Raw genomic sequence first — 27866 nt, 5'->3', positions numbered from 1 at the left:
TGGCCAAGTCGTTGGATTAAGACCGTCAAGAAATGATCGCAAAAGAATATGAAAATCTAAGACGATTTATACTCGATGAACACCAGTGATATGGCGCCCAAAGGTATCCAAGTCTATTGGCCTAATTCTAAATAACGAACTCTCATTAGTCATTACTCAAAACAGGACTAACGTTGTTCCAAGAACTGCAGGAAATCGTTTATAAGGCAAGGTGCATAATTTATTAGCTACAGAATATGTACTCATACTATTTTTCTCACTTGTAACGACAAGAAAAATGCTAATCACATTTACATTATCACTTCAAAATGACTAATCAAGATGCAATTAGAGTTTCCTAAAATCACTTATAAAAACCAGTATCGCCTAATAAGAACGTATCCATGAGCTTCTCTATAATTCACCCACTCAATAAGAACAATCCATCTTTCTAATATGGAAAACTCAATGTGGACAATCTATCTTTCTAATATGGAATATGGAAACTTATGTGGTGTCACATGACCCCCCACCCCCCGCAAAAAAAAAAAAAAAATACAATACCAAGAAAAAGAAATCAATCATCCCAGGGAACTCCAAACCCCAATTTCCAATAATTTTTAAAAAATCCACACCAGAGGTTGAGATAATGATAAGTGGTTACAAAAAGAAAATTTGCTGGCACTTCGAACATGAAATCTGTTCATATGCGGAAGGGGATGAAAGCCTCTTCCTCAGAAAAAAGGGAGTTGAGAAAAATCAAACACCACAGGCAACCAAATGATTGAGTTTTCACTTTTGTCCACCATTTTAACACATAAGCAGTATATTGTAATTCTTGAGTTTCCAAGCAATTGAACTTCTTTAGGTTAAATAGCTTAATGGAACTATCATCTTCTTAAATCATACAATAATTATTTTTCTAGATTAAATCTACAACAGTTGGTGTACCATCATCACATGTTTTATTGTAGTGTCATCGAATTCGAACTTGTCTTATGTTTCTCACCAATGAATTCCATATAAAGAGACAGGTATTGGATATGATTCAGACAAATACATAAAATTTCATATGACAAACTGCCTTATAAAGAAATGAGAAAGATGAGAGATCTGTTGGGATTGACAAATAATGTTAACACACTAATAACAAAAGCCTGGTTGAAAAAAAGAAAAAAAAAATTGCTATTTCAGTTTGTATAGAACTTTTGTGGAAGTTTTCTCTTCACTGCATTCATTCATACAGATGGGAGCTATATGTCACTATCTACCCGTAACTCATAGTCAAGCAACACAAAATAAGTAAAAAATAATAACAACGTATAATAGCAAGGTTAAGATGCTTGCTGCTTCCTCACTTTTCTTTTGTATGCATATATTTCAAATATATGTTTTACTATCTAACCTTGAATGCTATCAAATTCTATAAAAATATCACTAAACAGACCTCCTTTATCAGTAACCGCATCTTAGGAAGCTAGGGCCATCCCATGTTACAAATGCATCTGCCTGCTTGCAATAAAACGGGTAAGACATGTTTACAGAGGACTATGACAACAAAATATTCCTGCAACCCCTAATTTCCAGCTATTGAACACAGCACAGATGCAATATATTGGATAACAATGGAATCACCAGTATGATCAAACATTGCCTAGTACTTTCATCTACTTCATACTGCTTTTTGTTTGTTGGGTTTCGCCCAAGAGCATGCATACACATATTGCTTTCTCATTTGAGATTGAAAAATGCTAGACCCATACAACTCTTTCACAACTTGCTAACCCGTATCAAGGTGTCAAAATTTTTAATTGGCTTCAATCATATGCTTACATTTGCCAACAAGTTGTAAAAGAATTGTAGGTTTAGCATTACTCTTTTAGATTTAGTACACGAACACACATTCAAACACACAATAAGTTTTCTTTTTTATACAGGTAATAGGTTTGTTCCAGACACTTTCATCGATACTGGAAAGAGAAAGAAAAAATAAAAAGAACACGTTACAAAATATCAATGATAACTGACTAACTGAGAGCCAAAACCATGAAAGCAGAAATTATATTCTCTTTCTAAAAAGGACACCAAGAGATAATTCAGCTTGGGAAACAGCTCCGGCCTAAAAAAGACAAGCTAGGAAACCAGCAAAAACGACATCATACAATAAACAAGAAAGGTAGTTGGGGTACGCTAAAAAACTCATTGCATTGCCATATTCCACAACTACAAGTCCATGAAACCGTGCTAAAAGATGACGATTTTAGAATTGTTCAAACAACTCTCTCCACTCAGCCCCATCTCGTTTCCCCTTCATAAAAAGAAGAAAGCATGCATGAATGAAAACAAAAACGGTTGAAAAGTCATCGTATTTATATTCAGACAACCTTGTGATTGAAAAAGTTGAACCGCAGAGCTAAAAGCTTTGTATCTAAAGCCCACCAGTATTAAACTAAACTCTAGCGTAGCTTAATTTATTTATAAAGGTATGAGATTGAACATAAGCAACACCACATTTGAGTTAAATATTATTTACATTCAGAAGAAAATGGAAATACATCTCAAATCTAATATACTAATAAGCAAACAACCAAAAGTTTCATCAACAACTTAAAATGAAAAAAAAAAAAAAAAAATTACAGGAAAATTACAGGAAGCATACCGATTCGAATCAGCTCGAACCGGAACCCGAAGCTCCACCAGCACTCGCCGAAACTCTCTTCCTCTCCTCCTCGTACTCGGGATCGTCGGTCCGCAGCTCGAACCGGCAAACCGGGCAAGTATTTCGGGAACCCAGCCAGGGCACAATGCAATCGCCGTGGTACTCGTGCCCACAGGGCAATTTCGTGGCCGTCTCGCCGACACCGACCATGTCCTTGCATATGGCGCAGACCAAAGCTTGATCCTCCGACGCAATCTGCACCGTCGGTAACGTCGAGACGACCGATTTGGCCGCCGGTGGGGCCCCTCTCCTTGCGGCTATGTCGTTCTCGGCAAGGGCCTGCAGCAACGCCTCGTAGCCCTCTTGGTCCACGTAGTCCTCGGGATTGCCAACGTATCGGTCCGATTCGGGCATTTCGAGGCGAAACTCGATGGAGCTCTCCTCCAGGCCCATCAGGATCTCGGCCCAGTCCAAGATCCGGTTCCGCCCGCTCCTTGCGCGGGGCACAAAGTCCCGGATCCGAAGCCGAAGCCGATCGCGCCGCCTCCGCAGTAGATCCTCTTCATCTTCGTCTTCATCTCTTTCTCGCTGATCCTGACTCTCCTGTTCTTCGTTCTCAAATCGATTGTCTTCCGCATCCTGTACGTTTCCTTCCTCTTCCCCTTGATTCTGAAACTCCGTATTGTTCGGATCATCGTCCTCTTCGTCATCGTTGTCCCATCCATCGATCTCGATCCTCAGAAAATCCTCGCCGGGGGAGTGGTCACGGGGCAGAGGGGGAGGCACGTCGCCGTCACGCGTGACCTGCGTCATCAGGCGGAGGAGCTCAAAGAACTGTGCGCCGTGAGACGGATCGTCGACCTGATCTGAGGATCCCGAGGGTGGAGCCGACGAAGGGCGTGACGTGGCAGCGATGGATTCGACGAAGCCGTTCTTGCACTCGTTGCAGATGACGTCCGGGAGGTTGGGTAGGGTTTCGATGGCGACGCGTTTCTCGCACTGGTAGCACCAGTACTGTGGGGCGTCAGTGTCGGGCACTCGCTCCGTCGGCGCCTGTGACGGGGTTTCGGCCATGAAGTTTCGGGTTAGGAGCGGGCCGATACGACCGAGATACAGCCGGTACGATTTGAGGAGGTAAAGAACGAAGGAACGAGGAATGTAGGAGAGATTGATTTCTGAGGACCGGTACGCCGAGAGGGTCAATTATGTGAGAGGAAGGTTTAAATGTTGTTAAGGTGGTTGTTTGCCTTGAAGGTCGAGCCGTTCGATGGGAATAAAAAGTGATGATGTGGATCTGGAAGATAATCAAACGGCGTGCATTTAAGTTTGTCGTGGTAGCTGGTGAGTCCACTAGTACGGACCTATGGTTTAACCGCACCTCCTTCGTCTAATTATAGAACTAACCATTGTTAGTAAAAATAGGGGAGTGATCGAGTGTACAACAATCATTATTCGTAAAAATATAAGAGCAATTGAGAATAAAAATTTATGGAAAGAGTTTCCTTAAATTAGGTCGGATGTAGTTCCACCAATTTAGCTCATACGTGTCCTTTTACATACAAGAAGTATGTGTTTTTTTTAATTATAAGGACAAAGTTAGAAGAAGAAATTTAATTATTATTTCATAATATAAAATTATTGTACATACATGAAATACAAATTTTGTCCGAAAGCATAGCACATTATTAGATTTGCTGGGAATCACGTTTTATGAAGCGAAGATCATTAGTTCAAATTCTTTCTCCCCCATTTTGTGTGGACATGTCAAAAATAAAACATTAGATTTGTATGAAATCACATGTCTCTCAAACAAAGCACAAACACACATTTCTAATCTAGTTTACAAATCATGATTTTCATGAAGATAGCATGATATCATGTTTATTATACATATATCAATTACATATGTCGAAATTTTTGTTTCTTAGTTAACTACAATATAGAATATTGATACAGGAAAATCAATCGTTAAGTTGCTGGAATATCTTGACAGAAAATTTCTGAACAAGATTGGCAATAATCAGACAATCGATATTCTCTTTCTTCTTCAGTTCCATTTACAGTACTGTTCAATTTTTACTTTCTACTAGTTATTACACGTTGTCAGAACTATCATAGTTATACTTTGCACCAATACTTTTGCCTAATTTACACATGTGTTATTTATGTTAAATCTTTAAGACATAATTTTAGAACACCTATGGATTGGCCAATGCTAGGGATGCTAACACCTAGCTATCCGAATCATAAGATGTTCATACAATAGTAATTTTCCATTATTATTGAATAATATTTACCTATGGTATGATACATGTGTTTGTAAGTGAGAATATTTTTTAAATGGGAATACTAAATTTTTGTTAGGTCAGAAACTTATAAGCCCTAATTTCCCATGAAAATCATCTTAGTTGATGATGGTGATATGTATATATATTATGTGTTAACTACACGAAATCCTAATAATCCATGCTTAAAAATTTCATAGTTTTTGCATAAATTTCAAAAGATTTGACGAAATGTTTACGTTCTATATATATATATTTTTGGACATGTCCACACAAAATGGAGGAAAAAGGATTCGAACTAGTGACATTCTCTTTATAAGGCGTGACCCCCGGCCAATTGAACTACCTCTTGGGGACATGCATCTAATCCATTTAATTTAAACTTTGGGCTTAAAATTAGGTAGAGGTAATTAAGCCCAATTTTAGCTAGAAGGTGTTCTATGAGTTTTGGCCAATTTATTATTTTTTTTCTTTTTTTTTTTGGGGGGGGGGGGGGGGGGGATTATCAATATATTACTATTTAGAAAAGGCACAATTGGACTTTTCTCGACATTTTCCAAAGAAATGAAAATGTTAGAAGTTAAATGAGAATTTTTAGAATTTCTCAAAGCAAAAATAAGCACAAGTGACTTTTTTTTTTTTTTCCCAGGTCTCAAAATGTGTTTTCCGGCTATTACCATATTAATATTCACGCTTCTAAATTTTAAAAAGTTATATTGAGGCGTCTCATACTATCATTTTGTGTCAAATTAGACACATTTTTATTTTTTTTCTCCAAAATCCTCTAAAAGTTTTTTAAAAAATACCACTTGAAAAAAATTAAACAAATAAATGGAAATAAATGGAAAATCTGAAAATATCAAAAAGGGGTGGCCCTTCTAATATTAGTCCCCTTCTTTTATTTTATTTTTTTTGTCAAATGTTATTATTATTATTTTTTTAAAAATATCCTAGAAAGAAATATACAAAATTGTATAACTTGACACACATGTATAATTCAAGGGGCCCCGGCCAATTCACTTTTTAAATTTTAGAGGCATAAATGAAAACGATTAACTTTTTATTAATTTGTTTTCAAGAGTTTTTTTTTGTTTTTTTTCTTCAAATCTGGTGAGCTTTTTGGTAATGCGTTTTGGAAATTGTTTTCTGTTTAAGTAATGTTATATACCACATTTTTATCCTATAGTGCTAACGCGACAGTCTCAATCAACTTCTTTTTTTTTTTTTTTAACAATTACTAATCAAATGGTTGGTTGAGACTACCACATCAGCGTTGTGGGATAATTATGAGATAAAAATGTAGTTTATAGTAGTACTTTTTAAGAAATAATGTGTAGTAAAATGTTATACGATTGTCATATAATTGAGATGATATGACAATAAACATAAATATTTGGTGTTTTTTACAAGCCCTCATTGATCCCAAGGTTATTTTTACTTAATGTCATCTTAATTTTGTGTCAGTCATATAACAATTTACTAAATATCATTATTCATTACTCAATTGGTTTTGAGAAATGCTACATACTACATTTCTTTTCAACTCTCATTCTATTGGGTTAATTTGACAGTGCACATTAGCTTTTATTTTATTTATTTATTTATTTAAAACTAGAGCTGATTCAAGGGGCTGATGAGCACTGTCATATCATGCCAATGAAATATTGAGATAGTATGTAGCATTACTTTTTTGATTGAAAAAAATGTTATGATTTGACATAAATGTAAAAAACAATGCTACATTTCACATCCATTTATCATATCGGTTAATGTGGTGTGTTTTAAATGGCTTCCTATACTTACAAAAAAAAAAAATTATATTTAGTCATTAGGTTTTTATCTTATTTGAATTTAGTCATTGAGTTTATAATTTTAAGAATATGGTCCTTAGGTTTTGCATAAATTTTAAATAGGCCCATTTGTCACTTTTTTCATCAAAATTAATAGTTTATCATATTTCATGTGTGTCTCAATTAACACATCAGCGTCTATATCAGTACCTAATATCAATGCCACATCATTAAGCGCAAAATCATCCATTGAAAAAGAAAAAAGAATACCCAACTCTAGAAAAGCCATCTCTTTCGTCATATTAATCTTCTAGATTTGTAACATTAGATGAAAAACCATTAAATTTGATGTTGACATGAACATTGGCATTGTATTGGGTGTTAATATGAACCCTAGAGTATTAAATAAAACACATGTGACAAATGAAAAATCGTTAATTTTGACATTAAATTAATAGATGGATCAATTTAAAATTTGGACAAAACTTAAGGACCTTATTTTTTAAATTGAAAACATAAGAACTAAATCAAAATCAGATGAAAAGTCAGGGACTAAATATGATTTTCCAAAAAAAAAAAAAAACCACTTAAAACATACCACGTCAGCCTATACAAAATGTGTACAATAAATGAGTTTGAAGAGTGTTCTCAAATTGTGAAAATTGTTTTTATGCTTTTAAATTTTAAGAGTGTTTTATGTATTGAATTAGTTGTTAATATTTTTGTTTTAAAAACAATTAAAGATTTTAGGTTTAGTTGGGTCTCACTCTCCAAATTTAAAACTTGGAAGGCAACCGTTGGATTACAAAGTTCAAAGACCTATTCAAGTCTTGGTCCAGTTGGTCGTAACAAAGACTGCTTACTTTTCCGAGCGTATCAAGTCAAAATTCAATTAATGACCTTTTTGTCACCTCCACGCTCGTAGGGGACCAGGGGTAGCCAATTTTGTTGGCAATTGTTAATAAATTGTTGGCCACTCATTTTGAAAATCTACGTTGGACGTCTCGCAGCCTCAATGCCTCAATTGCCTTACGAGTTACGAGACCTTATTTATCTTCACCGATCAGTAATTAGAATTTTCTATAATTATTTATCCTAAAATAAGAGAATTTAGATAGATAACTATAAAAAAAATTATTTATAGAACTTACTTGATTAAATAGAAATTAGATTGTCTAATCACTTATCTGATCAGGTGAATGTCATAAGTAGTTTCTCACAATTATCTATCTGAATTCTTTTAAATTCAAATAATTATTTGTAAATGATGATAATCGTATCTCCACCTCTTCCATGCTGCATAGTAATTAGCCGTAGACCTGGCCGTTCCCAACCAATTGTATCCAAAGAAAAACTTCTTACTTCTAGAACGGGACATATGAAAACTCTAATTAATTTTTTCTTTGGAAAAGCAAGAGACTTTTCACCCTCTAATCAGGACCAGTCCTTTCACAACGCGGAAAGCGGTTCGTGCATATAATATGAGACACATTTGACTCTCCATTTAGCTCTCGAGTTCAAATTTCTTGCATTTCGTTGTTTAAATTGCATTAAATTCAAAAAGAAAAGAAAAGAAAAGGTTCGTGAGTCACAACCCAACTCCGAACTATCCACAATAGGTGGATCATGCAATTTTCATTTACCTGAAAGTGCTCGAATTTCATGTAACAATTCAATTGCACGGAATTCTCGTCCCTCTCTTTCTTCTTAAATAAAAGTTCTGATAATTCGATGCAGGGAGGGTGAGATTTTGGACACAAGTACAGGGTTGTGGAGCACACTTGCCCCAACTCTGAACTACTCAGGACAGCAACCAAATTACACAGGATTCTTATCCCTCTCTCTTTATCTATAAAATTATTAGTGATATTGAAACAACTCAAACATGCTTCCCAACAAAAATTATTCAGCTTCGCGTGCAGCCAAAGAAAGCCAATTGGCCTCTGCTGACGCGATTAAAGGGGTTGGCATAGTAGGATTGGATATATCTTTCAAACATGACAGATTTAGGAGATTTTCTATGTTGTCCATAAGCAATTTGAAAATGTATGATAACCTTATCCTTTATGTTTACGTTACAAGAAGATCATTCCCAGTTAAGTAACACAAAATTATCAGAGTCGATCAGTATATATACAAGAAATGTCATTTTAACAAAACAAACAATATCAGGCAATTGATCTAATGATTTGGTTTAAGCATAAGGGGTCCCCTTAATTAGAGCCTTTATTTACATCCCTTAAGGTGACCTTCTAATAGAAAAACATCAAGTTTCTTCTAGTAGTTGATATTCAGATCAGACTAGCATTAGCGAGAAGAGAGAAACAAGGAAAACAAACAAATCTTCCCAGGAACCATTTTGTATCTTGCTGCCAATCGATACGATACCTACCGAAATCACAACCAATTCCTCCCCAAATTGAGAGCTGTCCCGACCATTTCATAGTCTGATGGGTGGCCTGGGCAGTGGCCCCAATTGTGATGTTACAATTCGAACCCAGTATAAAGGGATAGATCAATAGGACTGTTTTGAAAGAGGTCGTCGCCCAAAAATCTTATTTAAGACACAACGACTGCGCCATTTTCATGCCACTTCCGCTCCCCGTTATGTTGCATGTTCTCGGCCTCGAACACAGTGAAGATAAGTCGTGTGCGCTCACTCATCCTTCATGAAAACATTGGCGTCTGTTAAGCAAAACAACAATGGAGCCTTTATTTCATGTACAAACGTGATTTCATTTATTACATGTACAGTATCTCTCTCTCAATCAAAAAAGCAAACACCTCGTACCTAACCTACAAACACCACCAACAAAGAACAAAATAAACAAAAAAGATTTGTGTATCTTACAGTGTACAAAACCATTACTTTTATTCCCTTTTCCCTTCTATGCAATTCATTTTACAAAGGGCCATTTTGGGTTTGCTGTGGGAGCCTAAACCGGACCTGCGACGCCGGGGACTTCACCGCCACCCCGTGCCAGCAAATACCGCCCTTGCACATCTCGTGGCTGTGGACGTGCTCGCGCGAGACCGCGTACGAGGCCTTGCGTGACACGTCCCACGTCAGTGTCCCGATCAAGATGAGGCCCACCACGGCGGTGGACACGATCAGCACAAACCCAGCACCGAAGCTCCGCCCACAGACCAACCCGTAGGCCTTGATCCCCGCTATCACCGCCACGTAGATCGTCGTCAAGTTCCCCACAACCGCGTCAGATAACGCCATCTGGTGCGTACAAGCTTGGGGGTAGTTTGGGAAGAGGAAAAATTGGGAGACTTTGGTAGTTGGGAGTGAAAGCAGAGGGAAGCAACGGATCTAGAGGGGCTTGGAAGAAATCTAATGAGTCCTGAGAATGTTTTGGGTATTAATTACGGAGTCTAATTACGAAAATGGGATTGGACTGAATGCTTTGATGTAATGGCGTAACGAGCCTCATCTTCATTCTTTTCTTTCTTAAAAAGGGAAAGTGGAAGGTATCTTTGTTTTCGTACACCCGCCGATTTTGCGAAACCCAACGAGATAGCGCCACGTGTCCTCACTTCTTCGGAGATGTAGTAACCCTGAATACGTGGCAGTACCGTAATTTGATTCTTTTTTTGCTTGGTAAAGTAACGGTGTCGTTTCCACGATGCCTGTCAGCTTGTGAATGGTCGTCCTAGGAAAGGCCGCCTTAATCATTACTTCGTAGTGAACGGTGGCAATTGAGGATGGACCTCCAAACGAGCTGATCTGAGCCACGTACATTTTTAGTACATTCCTTGGTGGGCCACGAGTTTGTAGTTGAGCTCCGATCGAAGTCTAGGAATTGATGTTGCTTAAAGCTTCTTCTTCCGAACTTAATCATGGAGGGGAACCAATAACCATAGTGTTGTATACAAATTGGGCACCAAAAGTGTTTACATTAGATCAATTCGGTCAGAAACTAACAACGAGAAAAATATGTAGTCCAAAATTTAACCAAAACAATTTAAGTCTAATTTTGTTCGGTCGGTTAAATATGGAGAGAGAATTGGTTAATAGTTAGAAACATATGTTCAATCCCAATGAATTCGATTGTAATTAGAATTGAATTTATGCTATGCATTCTTTCACCGGAAGTATGGGTACGGTTATGGTCATTCTTGTGCCTTGTCTGACCGTTTTAATTGGTGGCATTTTTTTGACTGTTCGTGCCAATAATTTATAGGGTAGCATCATTTCTTTAATGCATTTTTTTTAAAAAAATTTGTTTATTTTGATTATTTTAAAGTTTATTGTTGGGTTGTCCAGTTTTATTTTTTATATGTTTTATTGCTCTTGATTGTAGTTTTTCTTTGACATATTATTATAATAATAATAATAAAAAATCACAACAAAGGGTATCATTCTCGGAAGGCAAAAAAGGCAACCAATATTTGAGATCTAAATTGGGCACAACGATTCAAGGTATGTGATCCAACCTCAAATAAATATGCAAAAGCTCATGGGAGTGCGTGGCTATCATATGCATGAATTGGCAGGTTCATGCCAACAACTTCACGCATCGTAAACAAGGTAGGTAGGTCACATGGACGGTTGTTGTGAATAAGAAAGATGTATCACTTGCTTCTAAATCAAATTACATCATTCCTGTATAAAATGCCCACATCCGTGTGCGACGTCATATTCTCACACCTCAATATCAAAATGAAAATAATAATGCTATAAATTATTATTATTTTTTTATCATATTAGTATTGTGAGATAGTTGTAGAATAAAAATATAATATATCAACTTATCCAAAAGAAAAAGGCTCAGCAAACGGCTTGTATTTCCAAGAATCATGGTCGTTTAACATGACAAGGTTATCTTTGGTTCCGTTTAATTTATTGTGTATAACAAACATATAATTATGGATTTCAAATTTTTTTTATTTTTTGTCTTTGTCTTTGTGGCTAATGGGCTGTTACATTATGGACGTGCTCGATTGCTCACTTGTAGCCACTCAGACATGTTCAGTACTTGGATTTAGCCCAGCAAGGCTCAGGCCCACATATTGAGCCCTAAAGGGTATCCATGGACCATAGTACCTGATTTTTTTTATTTTTTATTTTTAAAAAAATAAATTTAATAAGTAAGATGAGAATTACCAGAAGGCGACAAGAACATATGGTTGACGGCATGATGAATCAACGATTGGCTGTAACATTAATGAGAATTAAATCAATAATGCCATGTCTCAATTAGCTATCAGTCTATAACATGAATTCACATGTGAATCTTATGACTTTCATCAAAGATTGGTTATGGGCTCATGCAGGGACGGAATCAGACATTTTAATGGGAGGGGTCAAATAATTTTTTTTTTTAAGTAAGGGTTAAAGTATGAATATATATTAAGGCAAATTTTAAGTAAATTAAACATAAACCAGTTTTGATATTTTTATTATTCCCTTTAAATTAAAAATTAATAAGCAAAATTGAAAAGAGTTTTTTGAAAGAAAAAAAATAAAAATAAAAAATCTCAGTTTCTGTACTAAAATTGAGAAATTTGAGTTAGATGAATTATGTGTTTCTCGACGTTCTCGCAAGACTTTACTTGAATGACATGGTTCTTAAAACTAACATTTTCTTACTTATTTTGTTAGAACAACCAACTCTAACTAACACAATAGTCCACTAACTGTTATACAAAACACACTATATTCTACACAAAACAAATTATGCTAAACACAACACAACAAATGAAATACATATCTTCTAGACTTTTCTAATGCCATCTAGCTATATTGAAATGAATCTCCATTTCATGTTATCTTTGGCCACACATTCTTAGGAAATTGAACTTTGTCAGGCGTGCGATTCCTCAAATCCACATATGTCTTCTTCCAATACACTGATTTACTAAACTATTTTCATTTACTTTGAACAAAATCTCTACAACTTTGTAAAATTCCTTCCATTGTTAGCATTCTCAGACATGCATGTCCGTTGCTACCCGTGAAATATTAAAAGAAAATTTTTTGACAATGAAACTATCGTTCCAAATAAGATGAAACTAGTTCCAAATGAGATGAAATATTAAAAGAAAATTTTTTGATAATGAAACTATCGTTCCAAATGAGATAATACGGATACGGATAGCTTATCTGATCTTTTAAGCCTATGGATCAGTAGGGTATAACTGTGTAGGATTATACGTAATCCAGCTAAGTCAAGTATTTAATATTTTAGTTTGGTTTATTTTATTTTATTTTGATCACGAGTTAAATTCAAACATATCATGAAATTAGATATTTTGTCCAAATTGAGCTCATTTATTTTTTTGAATAATTCAAATTTGTTTATTAGCTGTTTAATTAACTTGTTTATTTATTATATAAAGTAACTATGATGATTTTTTTTTTTGTAAATCCATAATAATCATTAGTTAATTAATTATTGTTAAAATTTCATTATTTGAGTTAATTAAATAAATTAAGTTGAATATTAAATTCATGATTTACATACACAAATACACATATCTCTAAAACTAGACTCACATTAATAATAATTCAAGATATATATATTATATTATGAAGAGAATTTACTTTTACTTAAGATGTTCTCATTACAAAATTAAAATAAAACTAAAACTTTGTAAAAATAAAGTTATACAAACTTATATGAGCCAAGTTGAATTTATATGAGTGTGTATTTTTTAATATTTAAACAATTTTTTGTATTCACGAACGATTCATTTATTTATCGAATTAAGACCAAATAATTTTTTTTATGAGTCGAACCAAGCCAATCTCCCAAGCAGCCTGGCTCAATTAACTGCCCTAGCTGTAGAACCACAATAATTAAATAAGTAATTTTTCATAATTTGTCTAAGGAAAAGCATTATTATGTCTACGTGTAAGCAAATCATACCGATTCTAATATTTTTTTTTTGACATATCTATACAAGAGGGGGACGAGAGATTCAAACTAGTAACTTTCGTTTCATAAGACGTGGTCCCCAACCGATTGAGCTATCCCTTGAGGACGATACCGATTATAATTTAAAGCGGTTTATATAGAAATTTTTTAAACCAAGTGCTTCTTAACTTATACAGAGCGAGTCTTGAATTTTTTTAAGTCATTTATAGTGATATTTATGGATTATGATTTTTAATGTCAATATTTTGTTTTTGTTATATTTAATAATTTTTATAGTGTCATGTTATTTAAAAAATTTAGATATTGTGACAACATATATATCATATGACTATATAAATATTTATCATTAAATATGTAAATTATAATCTTTACCATAAAATGATTTTTCCTCAGTTTAGATCTTATTAAAGGACAAAAATAAGAAAAGAAAATAAGTGAATGGGCAAAGAGTTGCTATGAACTGTTTGGCATTAGAAATGAAATTTTATTCCATCCGAGTTTTTTCTAAAACCCACTCACCCGCCCAAAAACCCGGATTTTGACCCGAATTTTGAAATTACTGGTGGGACCCGGCGCAGAAAAAGTTGACTAAAAAAATATTAATATTAATAATTTAAATCAATATAAAATAAAAAAAATTATTATTAATAATTTTTTTTAAAAAAATAAAAGAAATTAAAAAAAAAAAACAGAGGGGTGGCTGCCAGCCGGCAGCCACCCCTTTGGGGGAGGCCGTGCGGCCTCCCCCGACTACTGGGGGTGGCCGCGCGGCCACCCCCGACCCTGGGTGGAGGCCGCGCGGCCTCCCCCGACCACTGGGGGTGGCCGCGCGGCCACCCCCGACCTCCTCTGGGGGTGGCGCGCGGCCACCCCCATTGCTGGTTGGCAGCCACCCTTGCTTCATTTTTTTTTTTTTTTTTTTTTAAATTTTTAATTTTGATTTCAATTAATTTTTTTTTAAAAATTATTTATTTATTTTTAATTAAATAATCAATATATAATAAATTATTATTATTTAAATTATTATTTCACACAACTTTTCAAAATACCAATCATTATACACAACTTTTTAAACTATCAATCATTTCTTACCATTAAAATATAATATTTTTCAATCTCAAAATTCAACACCTAAACACAATTTCTTACCTCGATATTTGTAAATAGAATTAGAATTTAATTATAATTCTCAAAATTCAATACCCAAACGCAACAAAAGTTTCCGAGTCAAGTAAAAATTTAAAATTGGTAGTTACTGTCTATACTTAAAAGCCGGCTCGGTCGCCTAATCTTTTTCCTTTCTACTAATAAAATTAAAATATTAACATACTAAAAACTAAAAAGTACTTATAAAAAATTCAAAATTATTTTCAGATTTATATTATATCACAACAATTTTTTCAATTAAAACACAAAAAATACTTCCTCCTTAAAAAAAAGGTTTATGAAACACACCGATCATAATTCATGAATCACGAGGAGTTCGTCGAGTAACGGGGACATTCTTTTTATTATAGTTTAGATTGGCTTTAGCATTAAAAAAGAAAAAAGAAAAAAGGGAAGGCAAAAAAGGCACGAACTAGGAATTGGGAGGATCTCCCCGTTAAATACTAGAAAATTGAAGGCAGCCAAACAAACGTGTAGAGTTATCAAGAGCGGATATTTATCCACGTCAACTTGAGACCAAACCCCAATAAAACCGTGCCACGTTTCCACCAACAAAGAGGAAATCCCTGCCACGTCCCACGAACAAAACCCAATCGTTCGATCATCCGCATTTTGATTTTTGAATCAAGTCGGTCAAGTGGACGTGGACTTACTTTATAGGTCCTCGCGTGGGGCCGTCCTCCGCCCTTTCGATTTCTCCACGTCGAGAAAACAAACGGGATCCAATAACATCGCGCCACGTTTCGCTTAACAAATCCTCAGCCGCTGGATCATCCACGCTGGGAAAATAGACCCAATCCGAAGCACCTTACACCTCAGAAACTCGTAATTCGTTAAGAGAGTCAAGGCCCCGTGAAAATCACGGTCTCCGCTTCAATAACGGAGCTATATATACCCACAGCAAATGAAGTACCCATAGGCCGTGGCTAATCTAAGCGGTTTAGCATTTCTTTGAGCGCAGCTACTGGAAGTTCTAGAGTACGATGAGGAAGTGGACGATCCCTTCCGCTCTGCTCCTACTCTGCCTCCTCTTCATCCTCCCAGATCAAGGTACGCTAGGGTACATTTCACTCTTTTCAGCCATTAATCGTAGAGAAATAAATTACCTTTTCCTTGGATCTTGAATAGCTGATCTTATTGTGCTGCTAAACCACGCCGTTTTGTTGATCGGATTTGGTTGTGTAGGTCGGAGGTTGCAAGCTAATGCAGAGGCTTCGGATGAGGTTGTAGATCCGCCCAAGGTGGAGGATAAGATCGGTGCTGTACCAAATGGCCTATCGACTGACTCTGATGTCGCTAATAGGTTTGTGATTTTGTTATTCATGAACCCTCACTTCCAGTTCCACAGCGTGCATACACACACGCACGCGCACACTGTGTGTCTCACAGCATAAAAATTAACTGTGATTGTTATAGGGAAGCGGAGTCGATCTCCAATAGATCGCTGCGCAACAGCGCGGAGAAGTTTCAGTTCCAGGCTGAGGTGTCTCGGCTCATGGATATTATCATCAACTCCCTCTATAGTAACAAGGACATTTTCCTCAGGGAGTTGATCTCCAACGCCTCTGACGTAAGATTGTGTTTTGTGAACCACATTATTTCTGATAATTATTATTTCGATTTAATATTAATTATGCAAAACCGTTCTACTTTTCAATTTCAGGCATTGGACAAGATTAGGTTCCTTTCTCTCACCGAAAAAGAGATTTTGGGCGAAGGAGATAACACCAAGCTTGACATCCAGGTCAGTAATTTGGCCACATATTAAATTACTAAAGATAATAAAACATTGAATTATAGTCCGTTTGGTTCAGCAGTTTCAAAATGTGCAGATTTTGGTAAAATTGTGGTTCATTATTTAAATTGGAGTTTGGCCTTTCAAATCGTTGCCATTGTTTTCAATTTTCCGCTATTTTTTAAAAATGAACTTTGACCTGCTAAATTGCGGGGTCAATCGCACTCTTAGTCTTGCGCTAAAGAGAGAAGAAAAATTCTAAATAATTTGATGAAAGTGGGTACATGTATTGCTGAATATGGAACGCCTTTTTTATTTGTCTGAAACATGTGAAATGATATAATGCAGATAAAATTAGACAAAGAGAAGAAAATCCTTTCAATTCGTGACAGAGGTATTGGTATGACAAAGGAGGATTTAATCAAGAACTTGGGTACCATAGCAAAGTCTGGAACTTCAGGTATCTATGCCATGCTAAGTCCTGTAAAGTTCTGTTTTTTATTAGAGTTGGTTGTTAACTATGTGGATTTGGGTTGATCTTTTTTCTTTCAGCCTTCGTGGAGAAAATGCAGACAAGTGGAGATCTCAATCTCATTGGGCAGTTTGGAGTTGGTTTTTACTCTGTATATCTTGTTGCTGACTACGTTGAAGTCATCAGCAAACACAACGATGACAAACAGTAAGCCTTTTGAATCAATGTGGCATTTAATTGATCTCCAGCTCTTGAAGTGAATGAACGTAACCGTTAATGGAATTGTTTGTCTGGTGTTCAGGTACGTGTGGGAATCAAAGGCTGATGGGGCGTTTGCCATATCCGAAGATACATGGAATGAACCCCTAGGACGGGGAACCGAGATTAAATTGCATCTCAAAGATGAAGCTGGGGAGTACTTGGAGGAGAGCAAACTCAAAGTGCGTATGTTGGCAATATTTGGTCATAAACAATTTCGTTGCCTTTTCTGTTGTTGCTTATGACGCTTGATATTTGTGTTGCTTGTACTAATGATGATCACTTCTTTCTTTCTACTTATACGACCATATATGGAGATAGAAAAGAAAAGAGTCATGCATTAGTGCATTCATGGCTAGAGGCTAAGCACTTTGTTTTCTAATATCTGTGCTTCATCGCTTCTCATGTAGTTGGATATTCATTTTTGTCTCCGTTGTGTATGATGGCTATGATCTTCCATGTACCTGTAAACTTTCTGATATGTTTCTAATTAATGATTTAAAACATTGTTATGTTGCTCTTGTACTTCATACTTTTTTTTTTTTCATTTCCTTTTGATTTGTTTTGCCTCTAAAGAAAGTAGTGGTCAATTGGTCCTTCCTTAATCTCTCTAGAATTTTTGTGATTATTGATGTTTGGTAGCGTTTTGGCATTTAAACTTTTGTTTCAGTCATTAACAATGTTATTTTGCTTCACTGGTGCCCTGCCATAAATTCTTCCTGGATACTGCGCTGTTAATGCCTTTGCCATATTAATTGCTGCCAATTCCTTTTTAGTCCGAAACTGTTAGTATTTGCAAAACCACCAGAAAACATTCACATTGATTCTCTAATTGTTCTGAGTGTAGACTCTAGAATTAGACCCTCCTTGAAAAAATCAAACATGTTAGTGTTCTGTGTTGTTTAAAATGGACTACAATAATTCAGTAATTTGTGGTTTGTGACATTTTCTCTACGCATTTTGTTGCTTCAAAATTCTTAAATTATATCATTCTTAAGGTAGCTAGTTCCACTGGGTTCTTCTTAACACTTTTTATTTGTCTTCATTTGAATTCATCAAGTCTTCTGATGACATTTTAATTTATGCTTTATAAAGTTTGGATACTTGTTTTCTTGAATTATGTTAATTTCAATCTATCTTGTTATATTATTACGAAAGATCCTTTTTATGTTTTCTTAGGTAGTCAGTTATGGTTTAATATTCGGTTGACATTAAAATAACATGTCATGGTTCTTTTTCACAGGAGTTGGTGAAGAAATATTCTGAATTTATCAACTTCCCCATCTATATCTGGTCAACCAAAGAAGTTGATGTGGAGGTTCCAGCTGATGAAGATGAATCCAGCGATGAAGAGGAACAATGTATGCATTACTCAAATGCCCAAAATGTTAATATTATATATATATATTATGTTTATGTATGTATTTTAAGACCTTAGTGCTGGTAGCCAAGATTTATCTTACGCACAATTATTCCATCTTTTTTTGTTACACTGATTCCCTTCTCTTTACTCCACTGATATGAGCAGCCGAAAGCACTTCTTCTGAGGAAGAAGGGGAAGATGAGGATGCTGAGAAAGGTGAAGATGCTGAGAAAAAATCAAAGACAAAGAAGGTTAAGGAAACAACTTCTGAGTGGGAGCTTCTGAACGATGTTAAGGCTATATGGCTGCGGAGTCCAAAGGAGGTGACAGAGGAAGATTACACCAAATTCTACCATTCTCTTGCCAAGGTAATTTGCCATGTTTGGTAATTGCAGGACACTTAAGTGACTTCTCAAAGTTTTTAGTTCGCTTTATTAGTTGTACCTTTGGTGTTGTTCAACAGGATTTCAGTGAGGATAAGCCTTTATCGTGGAGTCACTTTACAGCCGAAGGCGATGTTGAGTTCAAGGCTGTTTTGTTTGTGCCTCCTAAGGCTCCTCATGATCTATACGAGAGTTACTATAACACAAAAAAATCCAACTTGAAGTTGTATGTTAGACGGGTTTTCATCTCAGATGAATTTGACGAGCTCTTGCCAAAGTATCTAAACTTTTTAATGGTAAGCGAGGGAATTATTGATTCTTGCTATTAGGTTTATTTTAATGAAACTGAAGAAATGTGGCTCTAGTTATGGTTCTCAAATAGGTTAATATTTTGAGCAGGGTCTTGTTGATTCCGACACTTTACCACTAAATGTATCGCGAGAAATGCTTCAACAACACAGCAGTTTGAAAACAATCAAGAAGAAACTCATCCGGAAGGCCCTTGATATGATCCGTAGAATTGCTGATGAGGATCCAGATGAATCCAATGACAAAGACAAAAAGGGTATGTTATGAATAACTTCTAAGTTTCTGAAAACAGTTTCTTCTATTGTTTCTGATAATCAACTTAAAGCTGTGTCATGCTCATCCACTGGATCAGCCGCCAATCCATTGATGTTTTGTTCCCTGCAATCCCCAGTGAACTGGCTAATTTCTGTCCCTCAATTCACATTTATTAGTCTATTATTTGCTAATTTTGAAATGATTTATGAAGTTTTGCTGATTTTCATTTGCTTGGCTGTTGTGGTTGATGGAGAAGCAGAGGTTGAAAAATCCGGTGATGGTGATGATGAGAAGAAAGGTCAATACGCCAAATTCTGGAATGAGTTTGGCAAGTCCATTAAACTTGGTATTATTGAGGATGCAACTAACAGGAACAGATTGGCAAAACTTCTCAGATTTGAGAGGTATCTACTTTGTTTTTATGTATACTCATTCTAGTTTTCCGGCTGCCCTTTCTTTGAATGCCATTGTCTTCTTTCTGGGAATCTGGGGGACTTATTTGGTCTTTGAACTCTCTTACAGCACCAAGTCAGATGGTAAATTGACTTCGCTGGACCAGTACATCTCAAGAATGAAATCGGGGCAAAAGGATATCTTCTACATAACAGGATCCAGCAAGGAGCAATTGGAAAAGTCTCCATTCCTCGAGCGGCTTAAGAAGAAAAATTATGAGGTACAATTAATTGTGAAAAGATTTGGTCTTTCACTATAGATTCTCATTAAATATATATGGAAATTCTTCCCCCATTTTATCTGCACTTGTTATTTTGGGTTTCACTCCCCTGATCTTGATGTGGGAAAAAAAAAACTTTGTTTTGTTCATATTGTCGCAGGTTATTTTCTTCACTGATCCAGTTGATGAATACCTGATGCAATACCTTATGGATTATGAAGACAAAAAGTTCCAGAATGTATCTAAGGAGGGTCTGAAACTTGGGAAAGACTCTAAAGACAAGGAACTCAAGGAGTCGTTCAAGGAGCTCACAAAGTGGTGGAAGGATGCTCTTTCAAGCGAGAATGTTGATGATGTGAAGATATCCAACCGGTTGGCTGACACACCTTGTGTGGTTGTGACATCCAAGTATGGATGGAGTGCAAACATGGAGAGGATCATGCAGTCTCAGACTTTATCCGATTCTGCTAAGCAGGCATATATGCGTGGAAAGAGGGTGCTCGAGATCAACCCAAGGCACCCAATTATTAAGGGACTCCGGGAGAGAGTGGTGGAGAACCCTGAGGTACATTTTAAAACTTCTCCCCCATTTCTTTTATATTTTAGAAAAGCTGAATATGGAAATCCAGATAAGGCAAATGAATGCTCATGTTTGCATCTTAACGGTAGTGAAGATTTAGGCTTGCTCGTCATCTTGCCCGCATGATTTTCATCAATCCTGTGTAAAACTCCTTACTATTTCTTCCAAGAGGAGTGGTTCACATACTCTGTGTTCACTTCTTTATGTGGCAGTGAAAATCACCGTTGAATGAAATAATGAATGAAAGTACACGTAGCATCCGATGGTAATTTTCATTGCAACGTCAGTGTAGCATTTCTCTTTTTCCAAAAGAGTCACCAACCTTTTGGAGTTATTGTCGGAAAGTGAGATGTTGTTGCAAATAATGTGTTTGCGATTGTGAGTACATGTTAGGGAAGTCACTCTGGTTTCTCGTCGGAAGAATTTACATGAATATTTAGTGAATATGTTGTTTTTGCTTAGGGTAATGCAGGAATCTAGAGCAGTTCTTTAAATGTTAATTTTTTTTTTTGCTAGTCTGTTAATTAACACAATTGGATTGCTTTTCAGGACGAGAGTATAAAGCAAACAGCACAACTTATGTACCAAACCGCACTCATGGAGAGTGGCTTCACGCCTACTGATCCTAATGAATTTGCATCTCGTATCTACAACTCTGTGAAGTCTAGCCTAAAAGTCAATCCTGATGCAGTAGTCGAGGAGGAAGATGACGCCGAAGAAGTTGAGACCGAAACTGACACAAAAGAAGCTGCAGCTACTCCCGAGGCTGAAGATGATGCTTCCAAGGATGATGCAGATACAGAGACTTCTGCCGTCAAGGATGAGTTGTAGATTGCCTCTGAAGGAAGGGGCCACTTCTTCTTCCCTTTTTTTTTTTCCCCGTGGTTCAGGCTGTCTCAAGAGACTGAAACATAATGACACTGCATTAGATCATATAGATGTACTGTAATCATATAACCCAGAATTTTGCCCCTACCACCAAGTTAATTAATTTAAGGATTATGATGCTCATCTTTCTGCGAAATAGTATTATCATTTTATCTAGGTCTGTGATCTTGGATTTCTTTGGCAACGATTTGCTGAGGTACCATGCTAGCCAGTATTATTAGAGTTGCATTTTCATTGACTTTTGCAGCTTCCATGAGTGCCCCATTAGGTCCGTACCCTTATCATGCTGGGCCGGTCCAAGAACAGCCGTAGGCCTTCAGCTTACCTATGGATTTCCTTGCTTTTTGGGACTCTTTGAGAATGATTATTTTCGTAAACCTCATGGTCTTTAGAAGAAGAAATGGAACAAGCGTAGATGGGGGAGTTAATCAAAAGAAATAAAAATCGACTTTGGCTTGTCTCCAGGAAAAAATTCACTGAAGATCTCCAATGAACAAATAAACGGTATAAATAGAATTTATTTTTTACCGTTTCTTTCGTCACAGGAAGATCTCCATTCATTTTTTTAGTGGAGACAAAGCGAAACTATAGTCATGGCCAGTATTGCTCCCAAAGCCACATAACTAGAAACTAGAAAGCTTGCAGTTCCAGCAAAGCTACCCTACTTTAGCAGTTGCCCACCAATCAGTGCAATATACGCGGAATTAAAGTCTAAGCAAACATTTTTTTTGCAGCACATGTGAGTCGGTTCGAATAATGGAATTTTATTCTAAGCCTTTTCTTTCTAACTTCAATTGTCGTATAAACGATTAACAAATCCTTCACAAAGTATATATATATATATATATATGTTGAAGTCCCAAATATCTATACATTTTGCCTCAAAAATTGGGCTTTACAACACCCACCCCAAGCTCCGAAGAGTGAGAGAGAGAGAGAGAGAGACTAATTAAGAATAAAGCAAAAAGAGGGTGAGAAGCGAAGCCACAGAAGCAATGACTGAAGTGGAAGAAGAAAGGGTCTTGGATGAGTCTCCCGTGAAAAAGTCTGGCAACCATGGAGTGTTGAGCTCCTTTGGCACCTCCTGTGACTCAGTCCCGGAGGCGGAGCTATTTGTTGTGCTTGTTGTTGGAGATGCAGATTTTTGGCTGTAGAAAAACAAAATTGAAAGAATGTTACTCATATTTCATTGAAAATGCCATGCCATAGCAATAAAATATTGTCTAAATTGGAAAACCAAATACAAGTGAAATAATTTCAGCAGAAAATTCCAAAAAAAAATATATATAAATCCCATTTCAACAAGTTATGTACGTCTAACTTAAAATGTGCCGTCATCTCATGCATCAATTGTACTAGATCAAATAAAAAATTTATTTAGAAGTGATGACTCTATTATATATAATTCAATCAAACCTTATTAAATATACCGTGTAAGCGTTGATCAACTTGATCTATTCATATAATTTATTTATTGAAAAATTAAATTATAAGTTATGATTATCTATATAATCATTGATTTGATGTATCGCCGATTCATCTTCAATAGGAGATGAAAACATGGATTGGGTGCAATGTGTTGTCAGGATTGTATGCAATATAGACAACTCGTGTGAGATGACAAATTGGCTTCTCACCTGCTTGAGCACCTATTTTGACTGTCCAAACATATACATGAACAAAGGGCCACCAGCTTTTCACATGAACTGCTTGTATTGCATGCAATACAAACAACTTATTGCACCAAATCCCAATCCAAAAGATGAAATCAATATTTTAACTCTTTTTCTCACAGAAAAATAATTACTAACGCTAAAGACAAAGACCCAATTCCACTTGAAATGAATTGTATAGTAGACATTATACGATAGAGATTCTAAAAAAGTTTGCTGTCCGAATTATTAGTAATTTAAGCAGTAAATATGAAAGTTTCTATAAGGCCCACCTGTCCAAACATGTCTCGAACAATCTACCTACTTGTTGGGACAGGTGAGCCCTATAAAAGTTTTATTCACATTTTATGTTCAAATTACTAACTATCTGAATAAAAATGGTTCGAAAAATCAAATCCGACATTAAATTACACTACGAGAGATTGAATGGTCCAGTTGTTTTTACATGTAACCTGGCAATCACCTTTATGTATCTCACAAGATAACACCAATGGCTTAGAAAAAAAAAAAGTTAACACCAATCATTGTTAGCTTGTGGTACACAAAAGCAAGGAAAAAGTAGCATGAAAGCTGAAGATCGAGGATAATCGTAAAGAAGACAACACTTAATAGATAGATTCATCTCAGAATTCATCTTCATCAGCATCACATATAATCATATAATAAAAGAAGAATAAATGTGAAAATGTGAAAATTAAAAAAGAAAAAAAGAAAAGGAAAAAGAAGACATGTATTAATGGGATATATTGCATATCCTTACCTTGCCGATGAAGTGCAGAATGTAATGGTATAATCTGCCCCTGTACACGTAAACGTACTTGTGGCATCATCATACGCGTAGCTATACGATCTTGGACACGCTGCTTTGAACATCTCCGAGTAAATCGACGGCTTACAAGTATCCGGTGAACCGTACGCGCCACTACAACAGTACTCGGGGCTCCCAAAGGCCTCACACGCGCTCTTGCACGCCACACCGTCCCCGACCCGTAACTCGTTCGGGCACTGCCGGTTCAAGTCGGTCACGCACCCTGTTGACATGCATGCACCCGACCCGCCACTCGCGTCCACGACCATGGGTAAATTGTACCCGTCTACAAGGCTCAAATCATAGAAGTCCTGGGCATTACCCGGCGCGATTGTGAACTCCGCAAGTGTGGCTGGCGGGTTCGCTCCGGCACCGTTGCATTCGACCTGGTTGGACCCACAGTCGGCGGTGACACAGCTTCCTTGGCCCGTGTTCGGGTCGAATGTACAACCAGTGCGGCCCCAGAATCTCCCGGACCAGTTGGGTGGGGCCTGGAATGAGCGAGACCCGCCCGGCACGAGCTCGAACCCGGTGCTGTCCAATCTGGCACTACCCGCATTGGCTAGAATTCCAGGCCATATTGTATATTCACACCTGTTTATTATCGTAAATGTAGCTCCTGATATACCTGTAGCAACAAAAGCCCACTATAAGGTTTACACGATCACCGTACCGTCAATAATGCAAAATTTGAAGCGTTTAAAAATTGATTACCTCTACAAAATGAGATCAAAACTATGAGGCTGATGTAAACAGAACAATTGCATGACATAATGAGATCCATTTGGAAACAATATATTGAATATGGGGTTAATGGGATTGGGTGGTGTTTAGATCTTTCTCCAATGAAAGAAAAGCTGCATTAATGGTTGCTTACAAGACGAAGATGATGATGGGTAATGTCAAATGTGGGGTTATGCTATATGATTGAAAGATAGGAGTGGGAGAAGATGTATGAAGATATAGGTGGGATTTTTCTCCCATACAATGGAGGGAGTGCTTTTTATGCGAGGAGTGGAAATGGCAGGAGAGGATACTGATGGGAAAGAGATTGGTGTACGCAGGTCTGGAGTACCTCTCTCTCTCTCTCTCTCTCTCTCTCTATATATTTATATATAATACATGGAAGCTAGCTGGAATATTAAACTCTACCGTTTTATAAAGCAAAGGAAAGCCACCGGCCAAAGTAATCTACGATGGTCAAACCACTCACGTAGCTAGGGAGAGAGAAGAGAGCAACGGATCAGAGGAAAAAATTTCTTCGGGATTCGCTTTGTATACTGGGAAACCACCATTAGGACTTGTGGGGGCGTACTTGTGACTAATTAGGTGAAAAGTAATTAACAATTTAACACGACGTTTCATGTCAAAAGTGTGATTTATTTGATCCAAAGTTTTTAATCTTTAGTTAGGACATGGAGTTCAAGCAGATACACATTAATTATTCTCTTTTGCATTTTTTTTTTTGGATTGATTTAAACAGCTAGCTCCACTTTCTATGTTTCTAAAGTTTATGGCAACAGAACCCGACCCCAAAAAAGATCAATGAGTTTGACTTCTCCCCATCATTACTATTTTCCTTCTCTTTGAAGTAGGTGGAACGTAATATTTTTGCACCTGCCTCTTTTTAATGATTTAAGCAGCAATTGGGAGACATGAGAGACGTTTTCGTGCGTTGAAACATTATTACCGATATTTCGTGTTTTTTTTTTTTTTTTTTTTTTTTTTTTTTTTTTATATATATATAAAAAAAAAAAAAAAAGGCAAGGAAAAATACTGCTTTATGCATTAGTCATATATTTACTAGTCTATGAAATAATATTTTCTAATTGTACTTCTTGGGAGTTTTAGTAAAAAGCCTTGAATCTGCATGCATATTCAGAAATTCCTATCTTTAATTGGATAATTATTATCTTTTTTTTTTTTCTTCAATAAATCCTGTTAGATAAATTGAGACGAGGAGAGAAAGGAAAATACAAGAGATTAACGGCTAGTGTCCACAACACACAAATTCCAAGCTCTGTGTGAGAAATTTAAACTCAATTGAGGATAAAAGTTTACATGTATTGTACAAGAAACTCAATTGGATATAATAGACAACATTGATAGCGCAGAGAAGAAAATATAGTGAATGCCACATGAAATTAGGTTAATTAGATAAATTGAGATGATGATCATACATAAGAGAAATTAAACAGAAATGAAAAAAAATAAAATAAAAAATATAAGGATGATTATGTGTATTAGTGGGCTTCTAAGACAACTATTTTATTTTTCTTTTTGTAAGTGGGCTTTTAATTAAGATTCAGTTAGCATATAAGATGGATTTGGTACAGAGAAACCAGTCTTGATTAGGCTTATCAATTGAAGCTCTTTTAATCAGCTTTGCAGGAGCAATATCTTTTGAATTAATTGGTGTGATTCAATTTATTCCACCAAACAAAGTGTTTAAGAATCTTGGCTTTCGGCTCTTCTTATATATATATATTCAATGATTGGATTTGAACGTCGCAAATATTCCTATATTTTCATGGCCGGGCTGGACATCTTTTCTAATTTGGAATTGGATTCGCTTGTTTGATGATTAGAATCACTAAATTTAGTTTATTCAGCTGATAACGCAACTTTTGGAAGTTCACACCTTCATTGTCAATGAAAGTTCAGTAACAATAGCTCAGATTCCACCACTTCTGTTTTCGAATGGGCTGCTGTGTCAACAGATTTTGTTTCCACGTATGTCTCAACAAATAATAATAATAATAATAATAATAAAATTCCATTAATATGAGGAAAATGCATGTATTTTTAGAAGAAATTCTCTATTAGATTAACATGTATCTTTAGAGTATGTGATTTTTATTTTTAAAAATGTACGTAATTTAGGGGGAACTAGGATTTTAGGTGTGGGGATCGGAGGGCAAATTTTTTTTTAAAAAAATGGGGGTAAAATTTTGATTTTTAAAAAATTATAGTGGTATTTAAAAAAAATTAATAATAATTGAGAAACATTTTGAGGCTTGGAGGCCAAGTAGTTACGCCTAAATGTGATATACTAGGACATATGTGATATATCAGTTTAATATGATGAGTTTTAAGAATTTCTTTTCAATTTTTTATTTAAAGAATTAAAATTTGAAAGTGAATTTTGTGGATTCGAAAACTTTTGTCGTTTAGAGAACAATTCAAAAATGGAAAAGGACGATTGCAACGTTGTCGTTTTGAAGGTGCATGGCAGCATGGTGTTAATCTTCTCAGAATATGAGCCTGCAGGCTGCAGGGCCTTTTTTTTTCTTTTTTCTTTTTTTTTTTTTTGTTAATGCATGGATATGGGGAAACTAGCTCGTGGGAGTTCGGGATTGGGACGGTGGGAGTGCATGGCACTGTTGGGTCTACTTGCAGCGTGTGAATTAATGAAGGGGCCGTTCAATTTCTTTTATATTTATTCCAACCGACCGTGGGATACGACGTCTGGCAGTGGCAGTGGCAGCTACATGCATCCAGATTCCAGGCTAACTGGCAAGATCCGCGTCCTTCGCCATCGAAACTTTAACAGCTGAGCGGATGACTAAGCTTGGGCCTTGAGAGTACTACTTGAGAATAACCACTTTCAAGTTTTATATCTAGAAATGGTACAAGTTACACAGCCGTCCAACTCTGGTTTTGATGAGTTGATTCATTGGTTTTTAGATTGCGCCAATACAC

The 27866-nt window shown here is 36.2% G+C and overlaps 4 protein-coding genes and 1 long non-coding RNA gene across 6 annotated transcripts; 1 reads left to right on the top strand and 4 right to left on the bottom strand.

The window, feature by feature from the left end:
* Positions 1-2423: 2423 nt before the first annotated feature.
* Positions 2424-3841, bottom strand: LOC133870900 (E3 ubiquitin-protein ligase CIP8). The gene has a single exon (XM_062308172.1). It carries the CDS (start codon positions 3710-3712, stop codon positions 2648-2650), a length of 1065 nt encoding a protein of 354 aa, XP_062164156.1. The 5' UTR covers positions 3713-3841; the 3' UTR covers positions 2424-2647.
* Positions 3842-8914: 5073 nt separating this feature from the next.
* Positions 8915-10524, bottom strand: LOC133870176 (uncharacterized). Of its 2 annotated transcripts, none has more exons than XM_062307236.1 (2): positions 9565-10524; positions 8915-9398 (listed from the first exon to the last, which is right to left on the bottom strand). In XM_062307236.1, exon 1 carries the CDS (start codon positions 9940-9942, stop codon positions 9616-9618), a length of 327 nt encoding a protein of 108 aa, XP_062163220.1. In that variant the 5' UTR covers positions 9943-10524; the 3' UTR covers positions 8915-9398; positions 9565-9615. The 2 variants fall into 2 exon arrangements, with proteins under 2 accessions (XP_062163220.1, XP_062163221.1); XM_062307237.1 differs by having other exon boundaries at positions 8915-9378.
* A 3-nt stretch (positions 10525-10527) lies between these two features.
* Positions 10528-15331, bottom strand: LOC133870177 (uncharacterized). The gene is made up of 4 exons (XR_009900654.1): positions 15056-15331; positions 11827-11876; positions 11157-11325; positions 10528-10552 (listed from the first exon to the last, which is right to left on the bottom strand). It is a non-coding gene; the product is annotated as an uncharacterized LOC133870177 (long non-coding RNA).
* A 331-nt stretch (positions 15332-15662) lies between these two features.
* On the top strand, positions 15663-21819 carry LOC133870095 (endoplasmin homolog). Its single transcript, XM_062307141.1, has 15 exons — positions 15663-15817; positions 15953-16070; positions 16184-16337; positions 16431-16511; positions 16851-16962; positions 17055-17181; positions 17276-17414; positions 18476-18593; positions 18761-18963; positions 19059-19274; positions 19378-19543; positions 19802-19946; positions 20065-20215; positions 20376-20780; positions 21345-21819. The coding sequence occupies exons 1-15, from the start codon at positions 15751-15753 to the stop codon at positions 21624-21626; spliced, it is 2484 nt and encodes an 827-aa protein (XP_062163125.1). The 5' UTR covers positions 15663-15750; the 3' UTR covers positions 21627-21819.
* Positions 21820-22492: 673 nt separating this feature from the next.
* LOC133870096 (thaumatin-like protein 1) lies at positions 22493-25251 on the bottom strand. The gene is made up of 3 exons (XM_062307142.1): positions 24879-25251; positions 24117-24792; positions 22493-22831 (listed from the first exon to the last, which is right to left on the bottom strand). The coding sequence occupies exons 1-3, from the start codon at positions 24946-24948 to the stop codon at positions 22633-22635; spliced, it is 945 nt and encodes a 314-aa protein (XP_062163126.1). The 5' UTR covers positions 24949-25251; the 3' UTR covers positions 22493-22632.
* Between the last annotated feature and the right edge of the window lie 2615 nt (positions 25252-27866).

This window comes from Alnus glutinosa, chromosome 6 (genome assembly GCF_958979055.1).
Source record: "Alnus glutinosa chromosome 6, dhAlnGlut1.1, whole genome shotgun sequence".
NCBI lineage: Eukaryota > Viridiplantae > Streptophyta > Magnoliopsida > Fagales > Betulaceae > Alnus > Alnus glutinosa.
This window is presented reverse-complemented; position numbering and strand designations above follow the sequence as displayed.